At 37.9% G+C, this 27,989-nt stretch overlaps 3 protein-coding genes across 4 annotated transcripts; 1 reads left to right on the top strand and 2 right to left on the bottom strand.

The window, feature by feature from the left end:
• Positions 1-101: 101 nt before the first annotated feature.
• Positions 102-18,763, bottom strand: unc119a1 (unc-119 lipid binding chaperone a1). 2 transcript variants are annotated; one of them, XM_086081370.1, is made up of 5 exons: positions 18,215-18,763; positions 5,092-5,205; positions 3,980-4,073; positions 2,517-2,689; positions 102-880 (listed from the first exon to the last, which is right to left on the bottom strand). In XM_086081370.1, exons 1-5 carry the CDS (start codon positions 18,336-18,338, stop codon positions 768-770), a joined length of 618 nt encoding a protein of 205 aa, XP_085937496.1. In that variant the 5' UTR covers positions 18,339-18,763; the 3' UTR covers positions 102-767. The 2 variants fall into 2 exon arrangements, with proteins under 2 accessions (XP_085937496.1, XP_085937497.1); XM_086081371.1 differs by having other exon boundaries at positions 3,980-4,070; positions 18,215-18,760.
• Positions 18,764-19,950: 1,187 nt separating this feature from the next.
• On the bottom strand, positions 19,951-22,228 carry crybb1l3 (crystallin, beta B1, like 3). The gene is made up of 6 exons (XM_086081261.1): positions 22,125-22,228; positions 21,604-21,677; positions 21,399-21,517; positions 21,165-21,297; positions 20,867-21,009; positions 19,951-20,781 (listed from the first exon to the last, which is right to left on the bottom strand). Exons 2-6 carry the CDS (start codon positions 21,667-21,669, stop codon positions 20,613-20,615), a joined length of 630 nt encoding a protein of 209 aa, XP_085937387.1. The 5' UTR covers positions 21,670-21,677; positions 22,125-22,228; the 3' UTR covers positions 19,951-20,612.
• Positions 22,229-24,379: 2,151 nt separating this feature from the next.
• Positions 24,380-27,192, top strand: cryba1a (crystallin, beta A1a). The gene is made up of 6 exons (XM_086081122.1): positions 24,380-24,528; positions 25,025-25,091; positions 25,229-25,347; positions 26,066-26,207; positions 26,366-26,508; positions 26,610-27,192. Exons 2-6 carry the CDS (start codon positions 25,053-25,055, stop codon positions 26,755-26,757), a joined length of 591 nt encoding a protein of 196 aa, XP_085937248.1. The 5' UTR covers positions 24,380-24,528; positions 25,025-25,052; the 3' UTR covers positions 26,758-27,192.
• Positions 27,193-27,989: the final 797 nt, after the last annotated feature.

The raw sequence follows: 27,989 nt of genomic DNA, 5'->3' as shown, positions 1-27,989 counted from the left end.
ACAGATTCGATACTTTCAGCAACTATGTGCCTCTAAAACACGTGCAAGACATTGTAAAACAATAAAAAAAATAAAAATAAAAATAAGATAAAACGACCAGATTTTCGGAAAAAGTCCCATATTTATTGCATTGATGTAATTTCACTTTTCAAAACTGGACATAAAATTCTTACAACATGTAATATCATAATTAAAATGTATACGCAGTGTTCCGTACTACAATGTTTGTACTGGATATCAAAATTTCTATGTATACTGTTTGACAATTCAAAATGGCTACTCCTTTGAAAAATACTCTAGACATAGTGCTATGAACCTGAAAACAAATAAAAATGACACACACACGCACACACACACACACATTGACAAATATCACAGAGTCGTATTGGGACTGAGTCATGAGACATGTGCAATCAGAAATAGAATCCATCAGTAGTACAAACTATATAAATATCAGACCCCGTAAAGTCAAAGTATTTTGTGATCTTGAGCTATTACTGGCTATCAAAACACACACAATGGAAATGAACCAATGTCCATCTAATGAACTGATATGTACTGTATGCACAACGCATGTGCCAGCCGCACGCACACACGCACGCACACACACACACACACACACGCTTGTAATGCTCACCAGTGTACATTCCTACACAAGGAGCTAACAGAAATGAGACGTCCGTAGGTTCTTCTATTTCGGGTCCTGAAGTGGAAACGGCTGATTGGACAATGTCTAATGATGAGCGAGGAAATGATGGTCACTGATTCTACGGCCCCCCGCTGTAGGAATAGTCTGCCTTGTTGTGCATCACCAGTTTGTTGTCCACAAAGTAGAAGCTGTCAGATTGCGTCTCATAAGGATTCAGGATCATCTCACGCACTGAGAGAGAACACAACAGATTTGGGATTTAGGTTGAGATTGAGACTTTATTCCACTACATGTACTAGTATGCACTTTGTCCTCACTAGTAAGATATTACTAAATGACATTCTGTGCACTTGTAGAATGACTAGGACACATGAACAACTAAATGTTACTAGTCAGGCGAAACTATACTGATTGACAAGTGCATGCTACTAGTACTAAAAGTGACATTATAAAATGCCACCAGTTAACATCTAGCATGCCAATTAACACTGTAATTTGTGGGGGATAGGGACCAATCCTTTCTGTGAATAGCGAATATCCAGAAGGAATTGACATCTACCCAAAAAAGTTTGTAGTTGCCTATAGGTGCCACAAGATGGCTGAACTTTTGTCTTTTATTTTATTTTATTTTCAAATAGCCAGCACTATGACCTGATTAAACAAAGCTCCTCCCTTCACCACTACAGAGGTCCAATCTATGTTGGTTGGAATTGTTGCACAGAAATATACAGCAGTGGTAGGCAGTAGTGAAAAGAAAACACTTTAATAGTGCACCCTATTCATTCTATGAGTGCAGTGATTCCCAATTAGTGTGCAGGGACAGATAATCTAACATTAACTCATTCACTGCCATTGACGGCTACAGACGTCATAAATTCATTTGAACTATTTCTATTAGTTTAAAAAAAAATCCACTTTTGTTAACAAGAGTATGAAAATCTAGAATTTTTTTTTTACATTTAGAACAGATATAAAATTTGTGATTAATCATGAGTTAACTAGTGAAGTCATGCGATTAATTACGCTAAAAAAAAATAATCACCTGACACCCCTAATTTTTTATAATCTTTTCTTTAAAAAAAATTAAAATAAATAAAATAATTGTAATTATTTTTTTCCAATTTTTAATAATCTTTTTTTTTTTTTTAAGAAAAGATTATTAAAAATTAGGGGCGTCAGGCGATTAAAGTTTTTAATCGTAATTAATTGCATGACTTCACTAGTTAACTCACAATTAATCACAAATTTTATATCTGTTCTAATACAATAAAAAAACTCTAGGTCTTCATACTCTTGTTAACAAAAGCGGGAACAATTTTAAACTAATAGAAATAGTTCAAATTAATTTTTGACGTCTACAGCCGTCAATGGCAGTGAATGAGTTAAAATAATTAAATTAATTAAAAACAATAACATAACATACTAAATACTGAAAAATTAATTTAAAAAATGCAAAAATAAATACTAAAATAAAATAAAGTTTACATTAAAATATTTATTCAATTAAATGGTCTTCCACTAGATGGCAGCAGATACAATTAACATCAGAATAAGTCCTGGCTTCATATGAGTATATTTATTACCTTTGTGATGAATTAAACAGGTACGGATTTCACACCAAGTAATTACCCTACATTTGTGAGTGATCTATGACGAGATCATCATAATGTGAGTCTTCGTACATTTTCTGACATTTTTGCTTGGCGGTGAGCCGTGATATTTTTCTAATATAAAAATATTGAGCCTTGGCTCAATAAAGGTTGGGAGTAATTGTCTTACTAGTGGGAATAAAGAGCATACGAGTGCATGACCTTAAGCTTGATATGAAATATGAATTTCCACATGCGATGCCTGTGACTGCGCTTACTGATGTCCTCTGACAGTGCGGGGAACTCGTAGATGTGCTCGCATGTGTTCTTGCTGCTGGGCATGCAGAAGCCAAACTCAAAGTCAAAGCTCTTGAGCAGCTGGTCGCGGAAGTAGTGTCTCTCGATCATACGGAAGTTGTTGATGGGTGTGTCGCCAACTGTGAACTCCACCCTGTGCACACAAGAGGTGAAACTAAGCTCAAATTGTTGGTCAAACTTCTTCTTCTTCTTTTCCTTTCGGCGAATCAGTTGCCTCCATCTAAACATGTCCTTTGCATCCTCTGCTCTCACACCAACTACCTTCATGTCCTCTTTAACTACGTCCATAAACTAAGCTGTGGAAAACACATACACATATGTTTTTGCATGTAGTGCTGTATATAAAAAGTGAAAGACAGACTTCCCTGCAACGTTATAACAGTTTTGCACAAAAACTAATGAAATAACTTAGGGATAGACCGATTATTGGCCGGGCCAATTTTCTGTGCCGGTATTTGACATTTTGATCGATAAAGCTGGTATCTCCCTGAGCGGTGAATGTTTGCGAACGTAGCGAATTTAGGGTTTTCATCAGGATATGTAAGATGTTCACAGACAGTTTTTTACTTGTCACAAAGACATTTCAAACATATTCAGACACATTTTCACCGTCTGCAAAGATCTTTTGAAACCTTTTAGGAAACCCTGACAAAAAAAACAAATTAGCTACATCGCATGCATTTGTCACTCAGTGAGATACAGGGGAACTTTTCATTTATGGATTTATTTAAATGTTCTAGTTTATATATTTTTTTAAAAATGATGCTGACACTGGGAACTCCCTACACTTTTTGTTTTTAAAAACAAAGAAATTATGTTGCAACTTTGGAATACTACTTACAGTTGTCTTATTTACTTGCTTAGTTTTTAATTTAGCTTAACACATGCTGATGACCCTGCAAGCTCCCTGCAATTGTTGTTATGATTTTAATACAAAGGTGTCAATTATTTATATGTTTAAAATTAAAAGAAAAAGTCATTAAAAAAAATTGACGCTAATATTTTCTCTTTTACTGCAAATGAATATTGGCATGTGTCAAAGGAACTCTTCTGAATCTTATCACCATTTGGTTGTTTTACGTAATGAAATCACCAACAAGTGCTTCCTAAAAGGCATCGTTGTCTCACATTAACCATTGACCAGCACCAGCATTGACAGCTTGTCTGTGCTGTATGTTCTCACTCGTCAGCCCACACAACCTCCTACTACATCCTGTTCCACTGTTCTGGTCGATCGAGCAGCCGGACTGAGCACACAAGTGCATCCTTTAGTTTTTGACATTCTCTCTCTCTCTCTCTCTCTCTCTCTCTCTCTCTCTCTCTCTCTCTCTCTCTCTCTCTCTCTCTCTCTCTCTCTCATTTCATCAAGTCTTTTTTGTTTGAATTCCCTCTTGCCTCTCACACAAGCACGAGGCTGACTTACGTGGCTCCGACCTGCCGCAACTGTAGGAAGGCGGGGGTGAACTGGTAGCGAACAAAGCGCCCGGCGTTGGGGTCACATTGCTTTCTGCCTCCTGCTATGAATAAATGATACCATTGTGAGAAATCAAATTAAAACAATCAATTTAAACACAGTGGAAACTCTGAATTTGAACTCCCAAGCAACTGTTTTTTTTTTTTTGAAGGATTAACTGTCGTATTTTTGTGTTCTAGTATAGCTGCGAGGGCAAAATAGAACAACTAGATATTACTAGTGAGGTAAAATTGTGCACAAGTTGACAACAACGTTCTGCTAGTAATATTAGTTTAATAAACATTTATAGTTATCATTAAGCGCGTCACCAGTAGTACTAATTTACCTCACTAGTAACATTTATTAGTTGTTTTGCTAATGCAGTGTATTGTCTTACTATTGAGGGCAAAGTGCATTCTGGTACTTGAACAATTCCGAGCACAAGTGGGATAATGAATGAATGCTAAATCGGCTTTCCATACCAGCCTGCACAATGAGCGTTCTGAAAAGAAGAACATGGAAAAGAGAAGAAAATACACTGCTAACATTAGCCGCTAGCTAAATAGCGACAGACAGCTTCCAGCTGGCTTTAGCCGTTAAAGTGTCCTCCTCATGATTGTTAAAAATGTTTACGTGTTTCAACATTTTAACTGATCTTTACACTTGTATGACAGATATTTAAAATATTTCAAATTATATATTATAACAGCGGGGGTCACCAACATGTGTCCCCCATCACACGAGTAGCTCATTTGCCTGTTCTATAAGATAGCTCACCAATGAAGAGAAATTGTGATTTCCTAGGAATACTGTATAGTCTAAGAAGTAGTATAAGAAACAAAGTGTTGCAAATAGATTTTTTAAATCATATTTATTGTGACTGAGAAATCATTAAGATGATCAGTGTCTTCACATATATAAAGGTATTTGGGGCAAATGTGTTATTTCGCAAGTGTGTAGCAAACAGGTAGCCCTTCACATTAATCAGCAGTAATCTCAGTTTCAAAAATATTGGTGACCTTGCCTACACTATAGTGAGCATGTGAGTAAGTGACCCATTTTTGCCAAGGTGATGAGCTGACCTGGTGCTGGAGGTTTAGTGATCTCAAAAAGGACTGTTCCTGTTTCCATATCACGGATCTTAAATCTGGTGAAGTCGATCATGTGGACATTTTCCTCTGGCGAACACAGATAGTCTGAAACACAGAAGAAAAACACTGCATTCATATACTCTATGTGCTGTTGTCTTTCTGTGTTTGTATGGCACACTCTAAAAAACTTAACCCAAATATGGATAAAAAATGGACTGATCCACTTTATTACCCAAAAAATGACCCAAGTAAAGGATCAGATCAATATTTACGAGTTGTTTTACACTGAAAGTCCCATTTCTTGACTCAAAGTTGAGTCAAATTGACCCAAGTAGAGGATCGGTCCATTTTTGACCCAATAGTTTTTAGTGTACAACCTCTGACAATCCATCAGTTTCCTACTGCTTATTAAGGTCATGGTCATGTGATCTGGTGTCTACTCCAGATGGACTCAAGGACTGACTCAAGTGTGATATTCCCTGGACTGATTGCTAGTTGATGGTAAATGGGCTGCTTTTTATTTAGCACTTTAACTACACCATATGTTGCCCAAAGCGCTTTACAATGCCTCACATTCACCCATTCACACACACACACACACACCAATGGTCTTGCTCAAGAACACTTCGTCATGGTCACAAGGGGTGAGGATCGAACCACGCTATTAGATTAGTCAATCACAGTGTACATTTTTTTTATTAAAAAAACAACCATTCGCGCTCACATTAACACCAATGGTTTTGTTTTCAATAAACCTGACAAGAATGTTTTTGGAATGCACGAGAAGGACATTAAATCGGCGTACAAAAATTTGAACCTAGAACCGTTTGCCTGCCCCTTAACACGCCACCATTACTTTGTGGACATTTTTGATGGTCCGCATGAGACAACTGCTCAGATGAGCCCCTTTTACTCCATTAGACTGTGCGTGTGTGTGCGTGTGCGTGAAACGCTCCTTTGGCACCATGGGAGGAGGATTAGATATAAGAGGCTTATTGTGTTTTACCATCACATGGACCAACCAGTGGCAGTGGACACACCTTGGGAAGTCTATTTTTCTCATCTTATGTTGCATAATACTTTTAGACTGGACATTCTCATATACTATCACATTCATGAGAGAAGAAATCGACTCAAGATAAACACCTGAGGAAGTCGCAGTGTGTGCGTGGACCTGTGTATGTACACAAATCCACATCATCTTAGTATTTGTGGGGGTTAGAGAGCAGATGGCCCACACAGGCTTTAGCCACCTGCTTGGAGTTATTTATAGACCTTTTAATAATAAAGCACACTATAAGTGCCCTATGTAAACATGGTTATATTGACAAGGCTTTTTATACTGATGTATTGGACTGTGTACATTTGCATGCCAGTACATTTCTGTTTGGCTCCAGAAAGTCGTCGCAAATGTATCACGTCCAGTGGTAAACATCTTATGCGCAAATATAAAATCATTACCTCATTCACTGCCAATGACGCCAAAAATTCATTTTGACTAATTAATAAAAAAAAAAAATCCACTTGTGTTAACAAGAGTATGAAAACCTAGAAAAAAAGTATTGCACATTTAGAACAGATATAAAATGTGTTATTAATCGTGAGTTAACTAGCAGTCATGCGATTAATTACAATTTAAAAAAATTAATCACCTGACGCCGCAAATTTTTAATAATCTTTTTTTTAAATTGTGAGTTAACTAGTAAAGTCATGCGATTAATTACAATTAAAAAATAATAATCACCTGACGCCCCTAATTTTTAATAATCTTTTATTCTTAAAAATATATTAAAAAAAGAAAAGATCATTAAAAATTTGGGGTGTCAGGCAATTAAAATTTGTCATCGTAATTCATCGCATGACTTCACTAGTTAACTCACGATTTTATATATGCTCTAAATATCCCCCCAAAAATTCTAGGTTTTCATACTCTTAACAAAAGTGGAAAAACATTTTTTAAACTAATAGAAAAAGTTCAAATGAATTTTTTACGTCTATAGCCGTCAATGGCAGTGAATGGGTTAAGATCATGCTTCGTCTCACATTTTACTCTTCGTTGCGGTTTATTAGCCTGACGTGCTTGAGTGATGAATGTGCTGTTGTCTCTCAATGGAATAATCATGCTTCATTATTAAAGTTTCACTATTTCTGCATAAAAATCATGTTTACTTCCCCCTACATATTTTCTTTGCCGCTTATCGTCATTCAGTTAAGCTGGAGCCGATTGCAGCTAAATTTTAATGAATATAACTTAATAATAAGCATAAATGTCATGATCTGTGTTCTGTTTGGTTGGTTTCGGTTAGATTTTAGTTGTCATCCGTCCTTGTTGTCATTGTGCTCATCATGGATTTGTTTTCTGCCTTTTAGTTTTTTGTTATTTGAACAGTTTTTGACTCCTAGTCTCTTGTTTGCCTTTTGATTTTTGTTTTGGAAATAAATTACTTTTGTTAAGAATCCTGGAGACCTACTTTGCCTCCCCACTTCCTGCATGTGGGTCCTCACCTAACCACCCCCCCCCAACCCCCACTTGACATATTGATAATAGACAGTTGAAAGAGTCAACATAGAGGCATTATAAATTGCGATATTCCCATTTTATTCTGTTTCCTCTTCCTGCCTTAACTTCTTCTCCCCTCACAAATCCCTCTTAAAGAAGAATCAGAATAGCTCAATTATAAAAGAGAGGATATAAAATGTCTACACACACTTGCTCAACTGCCCACTTTCTGTAAAAATAAATAAATAATTAAGCCACGATGAATCATTTCGAAACTTTTTTCAATATTAATGTGACTTAAAAGCTGTACAACTCAATTGGAAAACAATTTTAACGCTCAAATGAACATGTTTTTGCTGCTTCTTTTGCTTTCTAAACAGCACTTAGTCTTTTGGGGGCAGCAGTCTATCAATGCGGCACTTCTTGATGTGATCATATTCGCCCACTCTTCTTTCTAAAAATTCCCAGACATAGGAAGAAGATGGGAGATTGTTGTTACATGTACTAAACAGATAGTAATTGCCAAAATTCTCTGCAAGTCCTTCAAGCCTCCCAGACCAGGTTTCTTCCCATGGTTTTATCATTTTAGGAGGCCATCCAGTTATTGGTAATGTGTTGTGCCATATTTTTTGCATATAACGATGACCGTCTTCACTGTTATTTGTTGCTTGGGAATTTGTTGTACTCTTCTTCTCTTCTGTGATACCTTTGAACAACGAGATCCATCTGATGCTGTGCTCTGATGCTCTGGACTTGTGCTGTAAAATGTGACTTCAAAAGTGTCAGGAAAAGCCTACTAGAACAGCTGGAAATGATTTGTACTTTAAATGGTGGCAGGTATGTGTTAAATCCCATTTAACATGAGTTTGAATGTGATTTAATTCTGAACAATGGCATGCCCCCATTATAACAAGGCATGCACAGTTGTGCAACCACATTATATTAACTGTTTATTTTTACTTCCCATCTTCATTTATTTTTTTAATTAAATGGTGTAAAAGGTTTTGAAATTATTTAGCTTGGTGTCCTTTTATACATATACTATACAATGTTTCCCACAGATTTAAAATCTAATTGGGTGGGTGGACTCCGGCGGTGCGGATGGGAGGCAGGAAAGACGGGAGGTGGGTCTCAGTCCTGTTAGTACGTCTCCTCTAGCCTCACGATCCACAAGTGAGTGACGACGAACTAACGCTACATGCGGTATATCCTGTCGCGATACGTTTTTTTTTCTTTTAAAATATATTTTAAATAAATTTTCTTGAAAACTTTTTGGGTGCTTTACTTGGGTGGCCCGCCCAGGTATTAACATGGTGTGGGAAACACTGCTATATATATATATATATATATATATATATATATATATATATATATATATATATATATATATATATATATATATATATATATATATATACATATATATATATATATATATATATATATATACATATATATATATATATATATATATATATATCAGTGCTGTCAAAGTTAAAGTGTTAATTAATTAATTAATTAATCACAAAACATTATCGCATTAATCATGAATTAACGCAGATTAATCGCACTATTAATTTTGACCATAGATTAGCCTTTAGCATGACAGCGGATGGCTACGTTTAAGGTAGCACAAGTTGTGTTTTAGCAATAAACATAATTTAATGCATTAAAGTAAAGCATTTAATGAATGTTTGCGTATCACATTAAGAATATTTATTCATGTCAAAATATCGGGGTCATTTTTTTCCATTTTAAATTATGCAAGTAATTAACTGATTAGAAAAAGAGGAGGATGAGCGTGTGCAGTGGCTTAAAAAAATTTGAAGACGTCCTCATAACATTAAATGTCAAAAGAGTTAACACATAGCCGCTCTTCAAATTTGGCGGGGGGGGGGGAAATGTAGATAAAAAAGGCTTTTTTTTTTAAATTAATTGATTAATCGTGATTAATCAAAATTCTCAAATGTGATTAATTTGATTTAAAAATTTGACCGTTTGACAGCACTAATATATATATATATATATATATATAATTTAACAGGGGTGTGCAGACTTAATATTCACAATATATTTGACATAAAAGGATGAATAGGACCCCACCACCCACATATACAATAAGAAAGACATTGAATGAAGCATGATTTTTACTAAAACAAGGAGACATGAACACAAAATGTGTGCAAATGTATACATGTCTGTATATTGATTCTTTAGTTACACCTCCATGTTGAAGTAGCTCTCGTTTCAATAGAAGTCCTGTGCTCTAATGCTGAACATCACATGGTGCGGAAATTTCTCTCTCAAGCTGCTCCCTCGCAAAACCCCCAAAGTCTCTTTTATGTTGCCCTCCAAAAACTCTCTAAGAGGGTTTAGGGCAGTCGCTTTGATGCAACACCCTTTAGTGTCGGTTTGCGAGGGAGAGAATAACTAAGTAAGTCTTCATGTCGACATGAACTCTAAGCATGCAAACTCATTGCACGGTGATAAGATACAGAAATGTATTCATCTAAATGTCAGTTAGCTTCCATTAACTATGATTGATTCTATTTGTGTCTTGCACCTTTTGCTACTTTTTTTTTTTTTTTTACTGAGAGGCTAATCCGCATCATAAACTTGCTGACTCATCTTTAATGTGATTACACAGTGTGTTTAAATCTTGTCTACAGTCGTGTAGACTGTACGGACATAAAAAGTAAAGTTGTAGAATGAACTGTATTTTGAGATGAAATTATTTTAAGATGGAATGGCTGTTTTTATTTGAATAAGCATAATTTAATGATGATGATGATGTTGATAATGATGATGATATATAATTTGTCATACTTAATGTCCAAGTTGAACCAGACCAGAATTCGGAATTTGACAAGAGGGCAAATACCGTTTCACAACAAAGTTTGATACGGCACGTGAAGCAAATACACACACACACACACACCCACACACCCACACACACACACACACAAAACCCCATGCGTTCTAAGAACCGAGATTATGGATTGATTTTTTTTTTAACGTCATCATCTAATTTACTTTGTGCGTCTGTTTTCTGTTTAAACAAATGATTTCCATTTCCATTATTTCTTGAAGGAAAAATGGTCAAATCCGAATATATGCCGTAGGATAGTCCCCCAAAAGGGATTGGGCATGACCTTTGACATTCCACTGTACTCTGTCTGTTAATGTTCTATGGAAACATACAGTCAATGAGCAGCAGAGCCAAACTACAGAAAGTTGAAAGTAAAAAAAAAAAGTTATTGTGTAATGAGCATTTCCACGATAATGTATCATCTTGTTTCTTGTTTGTTCAGGCTTATGTAACCTATTTCTCTCATTTCTCTTGAGGTCACTAGAGTGCATGCCCCACCCAAGGCCAAACCAAAGTAACACCAAAACATTACAAAACTTGCACTTGTTCCATTACACGAGATTGTAATTTAAAAAAATTTGCGAGGCAGCCCGGTTGTCTGGTGCCGAGCATATTTGCGTCACATTTTTGTAGTTTGGGTTTGAATGTCATCTTTGGCTTTGGTGTTTGCACGTTCTCCCCTTGCGTTTGCTGTTTTTCTCCGGGTCCTGAATGTCGAAGAGCCTTATTATCTTAGTATAGCTTTTTGATGTAGCTTTTGTATCTGAGCTCATTACAGCAAACTCTTTCCCATAACATTATGTCAAATAATTGCTACCCGCACGCACACATACATGCAAGCATGCACCGACGCCTAAAAAAAGCTCCACTTGATTTCCTTCTCCATGGTCACCTGGCAACCTTTGTGATAGTAGTTCCAGCTCACTTAGCTTCTTCTTTGCCCTCATCCACCTGACTGCTCTGCTCAATTGGTGTGTCGCAGGCTGCGAATAAAAGACAATTCCGGGCTCGGTAAAGGCGCTATGCAAATGAAGTGTTTCACTTCAGGGAGTTGATGAAGGTGCATACCTGAGGCCTTCTCCTTTGACTGTTATCACATCTCAGGAGAACGAGAGGTATTACCAAAATAAGAAGGTAAATGTTAAGGGGAATATTGTTGTTGTTTAGGAGTATATTGAACCCCTATCTACTGCATTCATGGTCCTTTATTGACATATGATATGTGGAACCGATCCTCAGCTATCCGCTACGAAACACACCTATTCACAGCACACTTGCTGTAATGCCCTAAAATGCCACTAGATGGCACAAAACTCTGGCTAAATAAGAAAGTAGTAATTGATGTCAAGAACCTAGCGGCACGTTTTCAATTTAAACTGGGGTTAGTATCTTCACAGTTCCTAACACTTACAGAGTTTGAGAACGACAATTTGCGCTCTTGAACAAACAGCTACACTTGCATACACTAATGGAATACATTACTGTGTTTTAAGGCAGGAGTCCGTACTGGGCAGCGCAAAACTCTAAACAAAAAATATTTTATTGATGATTTATTGATCAGAGTCTGGAAGAATTTTTGTTTTGAAAATCTGATTCATTCATCAGTCGAAATGTAATAAAGTAAGCCTACAAGAAAGCAAACATGAGTAAAAATAAACAAACTTGTTTGGGGAGTTTCTTTAAAAAAAGATAATAAGGCCAAATGATGAAAGTGAAGAAGAGCCTACATCTTCAAGAAAAAGAAAGCTGTATTTAAAAAGCAATGCTAGCCGACCTAGTTTAAACATAATTGCTAATTACCAAACCTCCTCTGCGTATTATGTTGCTACAGACTTGCAAATGGTCAATCAAAATAAGTTTTTACATGAAACCTGTGTGTGACGTAAAAAAGGTTGGAGACTGACGTCTTAAGAAACAGAAATGAACTAATTCTGGACCTACTCGAAAAGAGTAGCTTTCGCACCATGAAGAGAATGCATGCATGCCACACAGGGTTATCATAGTTTTTTCAGAATAGTTAGTTTTCATTTTGTTTTGACTTTTTGTTTTTAAATTAAATTTAGCACTGTTTTTTACAGAGCCCCTAAAATGAATAAAATGAAAAAGCTCTGTTTTTTTGTTTGTTTTAGTTTTAGTATTAGTTTTATTTATTTATTTATTTATTTATTGGAGCAAAAAAAGTATTTTATTATCTTAATTCATATTTAATTTTAATTTTTTTTTAATTGTAATAAAGTAAACAATTCTCCTAAATAAATACATTTTAAATGAACTTACTTTTATAAACACAAGATTATGTTTCAGATTTTTTTTTAAATTAAGCATTTTCAATATTATTTTATTCCGTTAATGAAAATGCTTTTTCAATTGTATTTATTTATGTATTTACTTACTTATTTATTTTGGAGCAAAAAAAAGTTTAATAAAGTAAACAATTCTCCTAAATAAATACATGTAAAATGAACTTAATTTTATAATCACAAGATGTTGTTTCAGATATATTTTTAAGCATTTTCGTTCTTATTTCATTTTTATTTTATTCCGTTAATGAAAATATTGTATTTTTATTTATTTATTTATTTATTTATTTATTTACTTACTTACTTACTTACTTATTTTGGAGCAAAAAAAGTATTGTGTAATAAAGTAAACAATTCTCAGACAACTGTTTGACCTTCCAACAATACCTAAATAAATACATTTAAAATGAACTTACTTTTATAAACATAATAATTTGTTTCAGATAGTTCTTTTTTTTCACTGAAATTTTGTTTTTATTTTATTCCGTTAATGAAAATGTTTTCCCCAATTTAATTAATTAATTTATTTAGTTTTAGTTTTAGTTTGCCACAGCACCAAGTAAATCAAATAGACTATGAACTGGTCGTCCCTACCAAAAAGTAACAACGTGCGCAACATTAAAACACATGCAGGAATTTCTGGCAAATACTTTCTGTGTCCCCCAATGTGCCCACAATCTCCCATGTTCTTAATGCCTAAACGTTTCTGGAAAAAACATACATGAAGTCTCACAAAAACCTACATACTTTTAATTTTCAGCTTGCCTTTCGCCAACATGATAATTTAGACTTTGAGTCATATCTGACTTGTTCATGCAAACAAGATCTGGATGCAACACTGCTGAAGGGCAAAGTGAAATGCCACGTATAGCTCTTTAATCCCAGAGATTAGCGTGGAATTACAGACTTTCAGACAAGGATTGACTTCCCCACAACACATGTTCCTGTCCGTTGGACTCTCCCACAAACCTCTACCGAAACCAGGTGTGTGCGTTCATAACCCACACACACACACAACAATCCATAGCCAGGGGCAGGCCGAAGTGACATTAGCATTACAAGTCTATGTTCGCATGGTACAGTGCATCCAAGTATGGCAGGCTGTGTCATGTCTCACTTCAGCAGCACCCGTAGGCAATTTGGCACACTGTTGGGTTCACGGGGAGGTTACAGAGGATATGCTTTCTTTCTAATGTTGGATGTCCCAAGTTACTCAGTAATAACAGCTTTACGTATGGGCATGTAAAGACACTTGCTAAGAAGAATGAAATGTGTATAAGGAAATACTCACACTGTCTCAACATTTTGGACTTTTTGTTAGCCAGCATGTTTTTAAATAATTAATTTAATCGTTGTTTTATGTTATGCAAGGATCAATAAAACATCTTACAGTATGAAACTTGATCATAAACGGCGCCCTAGCCCAGGAAAAGTTCCACCCCACTTAGTTCTAAACACACTCTCTCTATACAGCATTGCAGTTATATACGGTGTTATCATCTCCCAGGCAATTAGGGGAAATTGGCTCAAAAAGCACCATTTCATGTTATGGCCATTATATGTCATTTATTCACCAGCGGAGCATTATTGTGTCCATGTCTGTTGAGAAAATAAGCAGAAGACAAGAAGAGCACTGCTAGTGTTTCTTATGTGCGCTTGGCTGCCTGTGTTGTGTCTTAGTAATCGCGCTGAGACACCATGACTGGCTGCCTCTGGGCTGCCCCTAAAACACGACCTTGCCATTACCGGCTGAGGAAATCACTGCTCCGGTGACATCAGGCACCACTTTCATGTCACTTCTAGCAGAAAATGACAAACAGAATGGTGCTGTAACTCATGTCAAATTCTAAACAGCAATATATAAATAACCACAAAAGCAGCATCTTCCGTATATGTATTTAAAAGAGAATATCCTCAAAGTGTGGCCCCTATTATTATTGACGCCTTACAAACAGCACCTCAAATAGTAGCGATAGACCGCTTTTTTTTAGGACCGATACCGATTATTAGGACGCCAATAACCGATATTTGGAGTCGATATTCACTTTCACTAAAAGGGAATATTGCCATCAAAATTTGAAAAAATACAAACTCCAGCTCTAAACTCATTTGCTGCCATTGACGGCTCTAGACGTCAAAAGATCCATTTTTACTGGGCTGACAGTGAATGAGTTCATATATATATATATTATATATATATTTTTTTGTATTATTTTTTTTATTATTATTTTTATTTTTTTATTGTTTTTGTTTCTTTTTTTATTTTTTTTTATTATTTTTTTTATTATTATTTTAATTTTATTATTATTATTATTTTTATTTATTTTTTAAATTGAATTTTTTTGAATTTTTTAAGCATATGTTTATTGCACAATTTTTAGGGTTAATACAAGATTGGAAAAAATAAATAAATAAAATCTTAGTTAATAGACATCTTTGTTTTAAAAAATCTAACAAAAAGTTCAGGGATCTCCCAGGGGCAGTAGCATGTCTTCAAAAGTTAAATAAAAACGTAAGTAAATAGCTTCCCATTGTGTTCTACAGTAAATCAAGTTTTCAAACATTTAAAAATATCTGAAGTATGAAAATGTTTAACTTCAAACCAAAACAGAAGGTGCAGAGAGTTCCCAGGGTCAGCAGCATCTATGAAATTTAATAATTTGTTCCCTGAATGTTTTTTCTTCTTCCCCTGAACACTTTTTTTTTATATGAATCTATGATTCTTCAAAATGGCCAATGCCGATATTCGTCAAAAAATGCTGAATATCACGCCTATACCCTTACAATACCTGCATAGCGAGCATGGCATCTGTAAAGTTGACAGCTATGATGGCGTTTAAGACAATGTATGCAGCAGAACATTCCAAAACAAAATATGAGTTGAAAAGTTTAAAAAACAAAAAACAAAACAAGGATTAGATGTCATTACATGAAAATAGAGTACCTCTCTGGAAGAAATTGAGAAATAAAGTTAGAGATGAATATATGTCTTATCCCAGAAAATGTGGCACATGCTTACACATGCATTTTGGTTGTGGGATCATTAATTACCTGTTGTGTGCCACGTTAGTGCATAATATGCTGTTTCCGCCCTCCTAACATAATCCAGATTACGTGTTGTCAGTGGTGAGGCCAGATTAGTGGACCATCATGGCTGATTTAAGTATTATCTCACTGATGCAGCCCTGATATAGTTTCTCAACTCAGGCAGTATCCCAAGACCGGTGGAACGGTGTTTGTTTATTCGATTGTTTATTTGTAACTTTGAGTGTTTAACATCTCTACATAGGAATAAAATAACCCTAGTACTCAATACAAATCAATTACATAATAGGACTGCAATTTGCAGGAGTACGTTTAAATGTTAATAGACCAATAAATGGCTGTTATCTTGACCTACCCGGTGGACATTCGAATTAACAGTCATGTTGCAAATGTGAAAACGAGGATTTAAATAATTGTTGCAGTATTACTTTCCCAAGTACAGTAGCTCAAACATGTACGCAGGGCCGGGCGATAAAGGTTATCACAGTAGCTATTTTTCTGTTGTGAAATACTCATGTTTAGTTGTTTATCACTAAAACATTGAAATATAAAGAAATAATGGTGTGATTTGTTTTCTGATTGATGGCCAGTTTTATCAAATACAGTCAATATCAACTATTCCGTGTATAATATTGCAAATATGACTTACAGACGTTCACTTCCATTTTTCACCCCTGAAAGGCTTTGCTTTTATTTTGTTTCTGACAACATGATGCGGACCAATCTTTGAGGAGCATTTAGAGAAATAATATAAGAGAGCATTTATAATTGAATTCTTATCGATAAAATGTGCACGTAGCTCTTCTCACAGACTTATTGGTGCAACCGTACGGTGTATGCCAAACACAGAAATGATGTAAAAACGCAGCAGAGAAATCTTAGCGACTGGCAACGCAAGATGGCCGCCAGTGGCTTCACAACTCCATATGGCGAGTAGGCGGCCTTGTGAGTCCATTTTATGTACATATATCTGTGGCTCTGAGTGATATAGCACGTCTGCCATATTGACTGTGGCCATAAAATCGACAAATTATATTTGTAAGATTGAGTTAGAATGGAATAATGCAAACAAAAACGAATGGCTCAGTATTAATCTCATGAGTTCTGGTTTCAGGGTACTGTAAACGTCTATTATGGTAAAACTTGCCAGTGTTTGTCACAAAGGGCGCCATTTAAGACTATTGACTGGTTCTATGCAGTGCAATACAGTGCATACATAGTACAGAAGTATCTGTCTGTCGGGTATTAATAATAAATATCCTTTTCTTAATAAAAAAAACATATTAGCATCTGAACACGCTGCAAAAAAAACTACAACAGCATAAAAGTATTTATGTATTTAACTCAATCATTCTTGTTCAATGCTTCAAAATGATTATCATAATAGCAGTGATTTAATCTTCCAGTTTTATTTGTGGGACAAATCTAAAAGCAAAACAAATAACATTGTGGTGGCACGGCAGAAGAGTGGTTAGCATTTCTGTCTGACAACTCTGACTGAGGTTGTCTGTCTGACAACTCTGACTGAGGTTGGGGGATCGAATCTGGGCACCAGCCTTCCTGTGTGGAGCTTACTTGTTCTCTTCATGCTTGCCTTGTATTTCTTTGCACTCCTGCACACTTCCAGATTCCCAAAACGTGCTTCTTAGGTTCATTGAAGTCTAAATTGTCCCGAGGTGTAAATGTGAGTATGAATGTTTATTATGTGCCCTGTGATTGGCTGACGACCAGTCCAAGGTGTTTCCTTTATTAAAAGGATAAGCAACTCCAAAAATGGATGGATGGATAAAAGTTTTTAATAAAATGGTGAAAACTTTCCATGACCTTTTATCGTGACCTCTCATAATACAGTACTAATAACTAAGTAAATATTGTGTCAATTTTATAATTTGCAGACTTACTTTGACTAGTTCATTTTATCATACTTGAAACGTTTTTGTCTGCAGAACTTGCCAATTTTTATTTTGCGAGATGAATTGAGTTCCTGTGACATCACTATAAATCACATTTTGTATTTCATCCACCTAACTGACCATTAACCAGTGGATTACATGAATCGCTCTCTTTTTCTGTTTCATTACATTCCATCCACAGGTTAGTGTCCAACTTGGTAAGAAAAGTCACAGTTTCCTTTCTAAGTGCTTGTTCTCCATAGATTGGATGCATACATACACAGTGTGTCACCACTGGTGAAGTGAATGGAGAGTTTTTTTGTGTCGCTGTCCATGGTGCAAATACGTTGAATGTAAATGTCGTGTTGCAGGACACATGCGATATAAAGTGCCACACAGGCCACAGGAGCAGCAGATGGGCAACCCTAATCTGAAGCAGTGAGGATTTAAACACACGCCCCACGTTGCCAATTACACGTACAGGTTCCGAATAGACAAGCATACTTACTCTTTGTGATCTTTTGTAAACCGAGCACATCCTCGGGCGTGATGACGCTGTTTCTGCGCAGTTCTTCCTCGGTGGTGACGGGGATACCCATGTCTGACGAGTTGCAGCCTTGCTGCACTTTCATGTCCAGCGAGGAGCACTTGAGCGTGGAGCAGGCTGGCGGGAACTGGCGCTTTCCTGGCAGCAAGTGGAAGGCGCTTTCGGCGGCGTCAGCGTCGTCGACTTGGTGGCCGCGGGAGGCGATTTGCAATTGCGTCGAAGGCTGCCGAATACACCGCGCAGAGAGCAGGCTCAGTGCCCGGGTCCAAAATAGCCCATTCTCCGTGCCTCGCACCTCCCTTCTTCTCCTCTCGATCCGGTAAAAGATCAAAATCAGCCCTTAGCTCCCTCCCTTCCTCCCTTGCTTCCTCCCTCCCTCCTTCACTCGCTCAAGGCTCACCGGCTCTCACACGGGCTAATCCAAATCCTGCGGCTTTAAAACGAGCGCTGCGCACGTCTGACAGTCTGCACTCGTCTGACGTCTGCTCGTCGACACTGTGCGGACCTTTTTCGACATCCTTCCCCATCTCTCTCTCTCTCTCTCTCTCTCTCTCTCTCTCTCTCTCTCTCTCTCTCTCTCTCTCTCTCTCTCTCTCTCTCTCTCTCTCTCTCTCTGCCATTATATTAGGTTCTGAACCACCTCACCACCTTATTTTACATCAGTAAATGTATTATAGCCTACTCATAATCTCTTAGGGAGGATTTTAACTCACGCTCTGCTATACATTTTACACGTCACAGAGAATCAGATCACACACACATGCAGGCATGCAAGGAAAGTGCATAGCAAAAAGTAGTCAGGAAGCAAACTATCTCTCCTACAAACTCTATATCCACCGTGGGAATCGCACCATGACCCACCAACTGCAAACAGTGTTGCAAACTCCCCCGTAAGGAAAGTAGCTATTGGCTGTCCTAAAAGATGCTAAAAGTCGCTAAATGACGTCATTGTCAAATTTGCATAAGTGGCAATTTGCATGTATAAATGGACGCTGTAGGAGAAACGAATAACCTCGTGGGAGACGCTAAAAGTGAGTTAAAAAAAAAAAAACACCAGAAAAAATTGGTTTTGACCCCCCCCCCCCCCAAAAAAAAATCGGCAGGTCTATCACGTCACCATTGCCTTCAATTGCCTTAGCTAGATATATAAATAAATAAATATTCCAAGATGAGTGGCAAAAATCTAAATCCGTAACTCACATGTTACCAGGAGTCAAGCATGGTGCCTACCATTAAATATAAAACAATAATTAAAAAGACAACAACAAAACAAAACAATATATGGCAGTTATTTCATTTAAAAAAACATATTCTTACACAACAGTGCAAATCTCCCTTATCTCAAAAACATTGTCTAATTGTCTAAATTGTCTATAGCTGTGAATGTACGTGTGACTCGTTGTTAGTCCTAATGCGCCATACGATTTGCTGGTGACTAGTCCATGGTGTCACTGGACCACACAACCTAGTCTGCCTATAGATTTGACTTGTTTTCTCCATGCAGACCTTATGAGTTGGAGATAACATTCAAAGCTGGAGGCAATGTTTTTCAAAACAGTGCTATATGTTAAGGTATTTCACTGAATAAATATTACCAAGTGTATGTATAGGTATATGAAGGCATTATATTTTCCTATATTATTATTCGATGAAGTGCAAAACAACAAACACACTGCAATAAACAACAAGAACAAAGGTTCGACAGTGTGACAATGCTGGCACTTTTTTTTAATTCATGTTTGTTTCCACTGGTAAGTTCCAGATGCCAGCATCCCTGAGAAGGCGTAAATGTACCGGTAAGTCTTTTTGGCAGGCCCTGAGAAGCGCTCAAGTGGACCAGCCAAACGATGATGATGTCTGCAAAAGGCACAGCCCTGCACAGCCATCAGAGGTCCTGTGTGTTGTTCTGAGAAGATATCTCCTGCAGGGCCGATCTGAGAGCTGTCCATGGTCATATTACAAAGTTGGTGGAATTATCATGATCTAAATTTAAACTAAGGTGGACTGCGTTGTTATGCAGGCTGATTGGCATCATTGTTCTGGAAACACATACAGTATGTGCATCGACTGTATATGAAAATAAAGGGTTGAAATAGCACTGAAACCAACTTAAAACACAAACTGCTTCCTATCAAGGAAACATGATAAAACCTATTATCATTTATATGAGGTCTGGAGACCAACTGCATTTTACCAATGGTACAGGTACTATGGAAGCCTTATTTACTCCCAAACTGTGCTGGTAAAACCAGTAACAAAATTCAGAAGCAATGTGCTTTGTGCAGGAAAGTGGTTAGTGAAGACTTTGCAAGTCACATGCAGTTTAGTTTGACCCTTTTTGCCCAAAGCCTGACCGGTTCTAGGCATTGAACTCGAAGCAGCCTCTGCGGTGTGTTTGCATGTCTTTCACCCTACGGATGGATTGGATCTGGGGATGGTGGGCTCCCCAGTCATTCCAGTGCTTGAAAGAGCCCATTTCCATGACATACTGGAAACCACGGTAGCCAGGGTACTGGTAGGCCACCCACCTATGAAGAAGAAGGCATGGAAGATAAATAGACATACGATCAATATTCACTCAAATCGTATGCAGAGCTAAAGGAAAATTCTTACGTTCCACCGGTAACCTGAACGCTAGCGACGCGGTCCTGGAAGCCGTAAGACCACAAGCTTGGAATATCCTCATCAGACACCTCCATCTTGCGACCTTCGAAATTCGTGCACTCATACAGGCAGATCTTGTGGTCCTGGGGGTCCTACAAATGCACACAATACTTATTCGAATTAGTTGCTGTTTATCATTTTCATTCATTCATTCATGCCGGTTGTAGATCGGCCCCGGGGCGAGAGATGAACATCCCTCGGCTCTGTTTCCTAATCTAACATTGAATATTCCTAATGCCGACCTTACCATTTTGACTGGTCTGACTGACATTAGACGATCACACCTATAGCTGTTGGACCAGGTGTCCCATCTGGGGTATTCTCCCTTCTCCAGCATGAACATCTCTCCGGTCATGTTCTGCTGCTCAAAGCCCACCCAGCTGCAATGACACACGCACACACACACAAAGAAAGACAGACACATTATATATTTTCTTTACCCCTACTGCACAATGATAACATTGAAACACTCATGACTTACGGCCCATTCTCTACCCGGATGGAGCCGATTTTTTCCAAGCCCTTCTCGCATAAGTTACGACACTCTGCAATCAGGTCCATTCTTCGGCCTTGGAAGTTCTCAAATTCATAGAGGTAAATCTAGGAAGAAACACAATAGATTAGGAATTCCATCGGTTCCAAATCTTTCGGCTGCTCACTAACCGCAATTGTGTACTTTTTAGTACCTTATGATTACGCAGCCCAATGGCGGAGTGGCTGCCAATGCTGCCTTGAGCACCTGAGTGAGACATCGTCAGATCTACGAAGAAACAGGAGGAAACACACAGTAAGACATGTTTAGAATGTTCATCGTACACTTTCACCAGGCTGAATAAATCACACCATAATTTGGCGTGACAAGGTATTTTCGACTTAACATCCAGTTAAATCAACATTACGATCTAATAGACTTCTGTGTGCCCAGAATTTGTCCTGTGAGAGAAAACTTAATTGCCAAAAAGCCCACAAATGTAAAATTGCCGCATTTCATTAAAAAGAGGAATGAAAATGAGATGCGACCTTCAATCTTTGTTGTCAGTTTTACTTCCCCAGTGAGCAGCTGAATAGCAAGAGAAGGAATAAATCACACCCTGCTGCATTTTATGTCAATGTTCCATCTGCTCACTCAATGCTCATGAGGAGAATCCATTCACAGGAAAAAACATTCTCTTCCCTCTATCTTTTGCAGGTTATACCAAAAACTTACTTTTACACAAGCAGCTTGAAATGGGTCGATCTTAAGAGACAGTTATAGGTAGTGAGCAAGAGAGCGCGGGTGTATATATACATTTACGTCCAGTAAGATTGTACAGAGGGAGGTTTCTGACTTCTCATTGGCTGATGGCTGTTTTTGAGCACAAAGTGGGGGTTCAGAGGTCATGATGCTTAGACAAGTCGTGCTGACTTGGCTGACTGTTTTGTTGTACAGCCACATTGTTGGAAGTGGGGGCATTCACTGCCATCAGCATAATGTTAAACACACACAGGACCCCCCCCCCCCCCCACACACACACACACTCGTCAGTGTTCATTACACTAAAGACAGTAGGATAAAAAATAACCACATTTGGGTCAAAAATGGACCAATCCTCTAGTACTACTAAGTTTTGGGGCTGTCTTGTACAAAACAAAACAAATTTTGGGGTTGTCTTCCACAAAACGACACTTTTTTTTCCCGTCATGTACGTTTGTGTGTGTGTGTTTTTTGTCTTGTACAAATGACCCAGTTTTGGGGGTTTTCTTGTACAAAACTACCCAGAAAGTTGGGGCAAATACACCCAGGTAGTGAATTGGCCCTTTTTTTGTTTGCTTGTTTTTTACCCAAACCAGGTAACTTATTTTTGACTCAACAGTTTTTTTTAGAGTGCTTTTTTTTTTTTTTTTTGCAACCCCTCTAGTGTCTTCTGTTTCTCTACAGTTGAGCACTTTTGGCTTACCATTCTCTTTCAATGTTTTGTTCATTTTGTTGTATTTTGCATTATTAACTTGTTGGAGGACCGCTGACCAGCTTTCTGGCACTAGGCAGTGGATTTTGTTGCAGAATGCCAGATAATTAATTTAACCCTGTACAGATACAAGACACCCAAGTGCCTGATTTAGCAAAGCAGCCCCAGAGCTTCACTAAGTCTCCTCCATGTTTTGTAGTTGGCACAGTGTTCGTTTTGCTCTATTACTTTTCATTTTGTAGCTGATGTGACTTTCCAAAAAGATTCTGTAGTCTCTTATATCAAATGAAGTCATCCTAGAAGTATGGCTTGTCATTATGAATTTTGGAAAATTCCAGTCTCATCAGTTTTAAACTATATCTGTGACTATTGTGGCTTTTTTGTTGTTTAACAGAAGAGTTCAACCGATTGGCACTGTGCCAACTGTGAATAATGGATGAGGTTGGGTTATAAGGGGGCTGTTTTGGACTATATAGCACAGGCAGTTTGAATCTGTGCAGTGTTTAGTCACAGGTTACGGATCCTCCAAAGGGATAATGAAGAGAACGGAACATCTTAGTGTTCTGAGGATTCTGATCAAAATCTTGTTGAACATCTGACAAAGGAGCAGTACGGTTCCAGTTCACTCAAAAGCAAATGTCCTCTATTTCCACTTCAGAAACTTAGCAAGGATTTTAAATCCAAATATAAAAAAACTGTGATTGCATTTACAGTTACAGTCCCATCCAAAGGTATTGGAAAGCCAAAGTCAAGTCCTTTGTTTTTGTTGTATACTTACTGGTGACATTTGGGATACAATAGCTCAGAATTCCAGCTTTTATTTGATGGTATTTACATCAAGATGTGTTGAACAACTCAGGACAGAGCACCTGAGGCCTGGAAAATCGTTTCAAAGGAAGGAATCCTTCACTTTGGGGAAGTTAATGCGTCTCAGGCTTGATGCAGTTATTGCAATTAATGGTAATGGTTTAACTCCAAGTTAATTAGGAAATTAAAGCAAAAATGTTTACTGGAGTAATTTACAACAATGAGGCAGATGACATGATCACTTGTTGGTGAGTGTAAAAAGTTTGTGTGGAGGTAAGCGTATTTTTTGTGTGCGCCTTGCGTGTGTGATTGAATGCACTTATATCGATATGCATGTGCATTACTGAGCATGTGTGCACAAAGAAGTGGGAGAAAAGATGAACGCAGTGACATGCTTGATGACGGGGATGGACACGGATGAGAGATGGACTAAACTGCGAGTATGTACTTTCTTTTAATACAAATTTAACTTGTTTATGAGAATGTCCTAGTCCTGTATCCCAGTAACACATGATCACATCTTATCTTTAATTCACACTATTTTTCACCCAGAAGAGTTCTTTGAAAGTGATCTGGTGGATGCCGTGTTTGTTCTGCCTCTCTTTTGCAACTTGTGCTTATCTGCACTGGGCATGTTGCCCTTCATCTCGTTCCACTGTGGCACATTAAAACCCAGCAGCTCAGTGTCAAACAATGGCACGAGCAGCAATGTGCTGACTGTGGTCCGGACCCACAAGCCCTGTTACTTTTCAGCACCACCATGTATATAAATAGTCCCATATGGTCTGGGGTCAGAACACCGTTATTGTGGAGCCCCCCTTGTGAACACTGCGGTGCTATTCTTTGGGGCCCTGTCAGGTAAGCTATTATTCTATTCAGCCTATAGCAGAGCATTGTCACTTTACATTTGTTCGTCCCTTGCCTTTTTTGTTTCTGCTGTGACACATAAATGTATAAGTGAGGTCCAACCACACACTGACCAGCCACAGAGAGGTCGTACAACAATTGAGAACCCTCTATTGAGAGAAAGACTTATGTGAGCACTGGCAACAACAATAGCCGCACTTGCGCAATCAGATGAGATCCAGTTCAGTAGATACACCAAACATTCTAAACATAACACTAACATTTCTAATATTGTGACCTACTTGTAGCTACTTTGATTAATCAAAATACAAGAAAAAGGTTTCACGTGGCTGATATACACTAACCTCAACGCCAGTGTCTGACATTTACTTTATTATCTTTGTAAAGGCAGGATTGTTGATATAGTCTGTCATGTATATGGTTCCCTAAATGTGCCTTCCAATGTAAAAAATAACAATTGTGATTTCACCATCTCTCTGCTCTGAAGGTAAATCTCCCTTACGAGACACGATAGCATGGCTCAGAATAATCCCAACCCACTGGGACCATGGAAGGTTAGTCTCGCCTCTTTACGTGGAAGATTGCTAACCAAAATTGATCATTAGTACGTAATGCTTGGTCTGATGATGTCAATGATGTGAACACACGTCAGTGTGTCATGTGCTCATGTATGCATTAATATCCGCTCCAGATCACAGTTTACGACCAGGAGAACTTCCAGGGAAAGCGTCTGGAGTTCACATCCTCCTGCCAGAACATCATGGAGTCTGGCACTGACAACATCCGCTCCCTGAAGGTTGAGTGTGGAGCGTAAGTCATTAATAGCGTGCTGTGGCACAGAGTTGTGGATTGTGACTGAGGAACAGACCAATGTCTTTTGTCTCAAGTCAGTGTTGATGGTAAGCTGCAGCTCCTTGCCACCTTAAATATGGTAACCCTAAAATGTTGTGCTTGTTTCCGGAGGCTGAGGAAAGGGCGGGTTACAAAGAGATTCAAGTTTCTGACGTTTTCTGGCGTCTTCCCTACTAAATACACTGCAGGACAGGATTTCAAACTCGTTTCGGTTTATTCAACTCTCTTTCTTTTGTTGAATGAGGCTCGCTTGGTTGCATCTCTCTCTCTCTCTTTCTGTCTGTCTGTCTGTCTCTCTCTCTCTTTCTGTCTGTCTGTCTGTCTCTCTCTCTCTCTCTCTCTCTCTCTCTCGCTCTCTCTCTCTCTCTCTCTCTCTCGCGCGCGCGCGCTCATGACATGCACAGTACAAAAACACTTAAGCGTGTAAGACTAAAATACAATACCAACATTAATCATTCACAAAACAAATATTAATCAATTGCAAGTCAATAAAAATACATTGGCAACCCAAAAGTGTTACAATATGATAAGTGCTACATGTACAAATGGGTGACTAACAAGATGGTTGTGTGGAATTTTTAGTATGACACCTCAAGCATTTTTCTCCCACGTGACGTGATGACGTTCTTCCAGTCCCCAAAAGTATTTTAACTGTGTGATTTTCATGTGGGGGTAGTTGGGCAGGATATGAGCACTCCAGCTTCTGTGGACAGCAGTTTGTTTTGGAGAGAGGAGAGTACCCTCAATGGGAGTCTTGGAGTGGCAGCATCGCCTATCACACTGAGAGGATGATGTCTTTCCGCCCCATCTGCTCTGCTGTGAGTCTTTCTTTACGCTGTGAAACTGATTCTGAGTTTATAAAGCACACATTCTGACTCCTTTATAATTAGAGCTGAGTGTCTGACAGAATGATTGCCTGTAAATGCTAAAAATAACGGACATCGGTGTTTACTAATATCGAATGGACTTTCTACAGAACCACAAGGAGTCTAAGATGGTGGTGTTTGAAAAAGAGAACTTTATGGGACGCCAATGGGAGATAAGCGATGACTACCCATCACTGCAAGCTATGGGCTGGGGAACCAATGAGATTGGATCCATGCAAGTTCAGAGTGGCGCGTAAGTTGTGTACATTCATACAAATAATGAGGATCAGGAAGGGAAGTCAAAATCAAAATTTACCAATATCAGCATATTTCGCTCTTGCACTCTTGCTACAGCTGGGTGTGCTACCAGTTCCCTGGTTACCGTGGTTACCAGTACATTCTGGAGTGTGATCGCCATGGCGGCGAGTACAAACATTACAGAGAATGGGGCTCCCATGCGCAGTCATTCCAGGTGCAGTCACTGCGTCGCATCCAGCAATGAGATCTCTCGTCTCCTTTGCCAAAAAGGTCCACGGCTTCCTCCTCTCCCTCTTTCCTCCATAAGCATTCCAGCATTCCCTAGTGCTTCGTCACCAAAATGTCTGCCGCACTTCTGCTTTGTTCTGTTGCTAGAAGGAAACTAAAAAAAAAGAGATAACTGAATGGAATAAACGATAGAGGGAGAAAGCAGAGATGCTTGCATGCAAACTGAAGGTGTCTTGAAATGTCTGTGAAGTTGTGACGTCATTCAGACTCACTGCAGGTGCAAGAGAAAATGGACAAGTCGAAATAAAGAGTAAAAAAAGTGTCTGCTGCTAACAGCCAAGTACTCGTTTGAACTGTATGTTTCAATTCAATGTATGGGCCACATTATAAACACATGTGCAAGCTAATGAGACCCAATAAAGGAGCTCTATCTAAGAGTTTATGTAATGTACATGATATATAGTGGAGTTTCAATTTTTTTGCCACTTTCTTGCAGTTGTAGCTAAATTACTTAGCTTATTTAGAAACAGCTCTCACAAAGACGCTGTGCAGTTCAGAATCACGACAACATCGCTGCAACCACATTAAGAAACATCTCAATACCTCTCCAACAATAAAAATCTAAATCCAAGTATTTTTTAAATTTGTTATTTTCATTTCTCGCCAATGATTGCATCAGTGTATTTTTAGTGAGCTGCATCTTACACTTAAAGGAATGACTGATATAATAACCTGAGTTCACATATTCAATTTGTTCCGCGGCCTGGTTAAAAATGAACACAATACAGAAATATGTGAAAACACACTTCATTATAAAGAATTAACAGGTGTTCGATAGCAAATCAATGCAACCTCAGATGTCAATGTACATAGGCATACACACGTAGGCAAAATTGTTGTTAATGAAATAATAATGATAATATTAATAATATATAAGCCTACCAATTTAATGAAAATTTTTCCCCAAAAAATCAGCCAACCATGAGCTCAACTGTCAATCCTATTGCTGATAAGCTGTAAAAAATAAATAAATGAATGCATGAAAAAAAAAACAACACCTAACAATATTGCAATTTTTTCTTTTCATGATTTGTATTCACACAAGTCTGACACCGTAGCCTACAGTAGTTATGTATGTTAATTTGAAATATTTTGGAAAATTGTAGTATTTTGATGGGTGAGAAGTAAACCAGTACACGTTATATACGATCCTCCAATTCAATGGATATCTGGTACGTAAACTCACTT

This window comes from Leptonotus elevatus, chromosome 7 (genome assembly GCF_054856555.1).
Source record: "Leptonotus elevatus isolate MCC_2025b chromosome 7, RoL_Lele_1.0, whole genome shotgun sequence".
Classification (NCBI taxonomy): Eukaryota; Metazoa; Chordata; class Actinopteri; order Syngnathiformes; family Syngnathidae; genus Leptonotus; species Leptonotus elevatus.
This window is presented reverse-complemented; position numbering and strand designations above follow the sequence as displayed.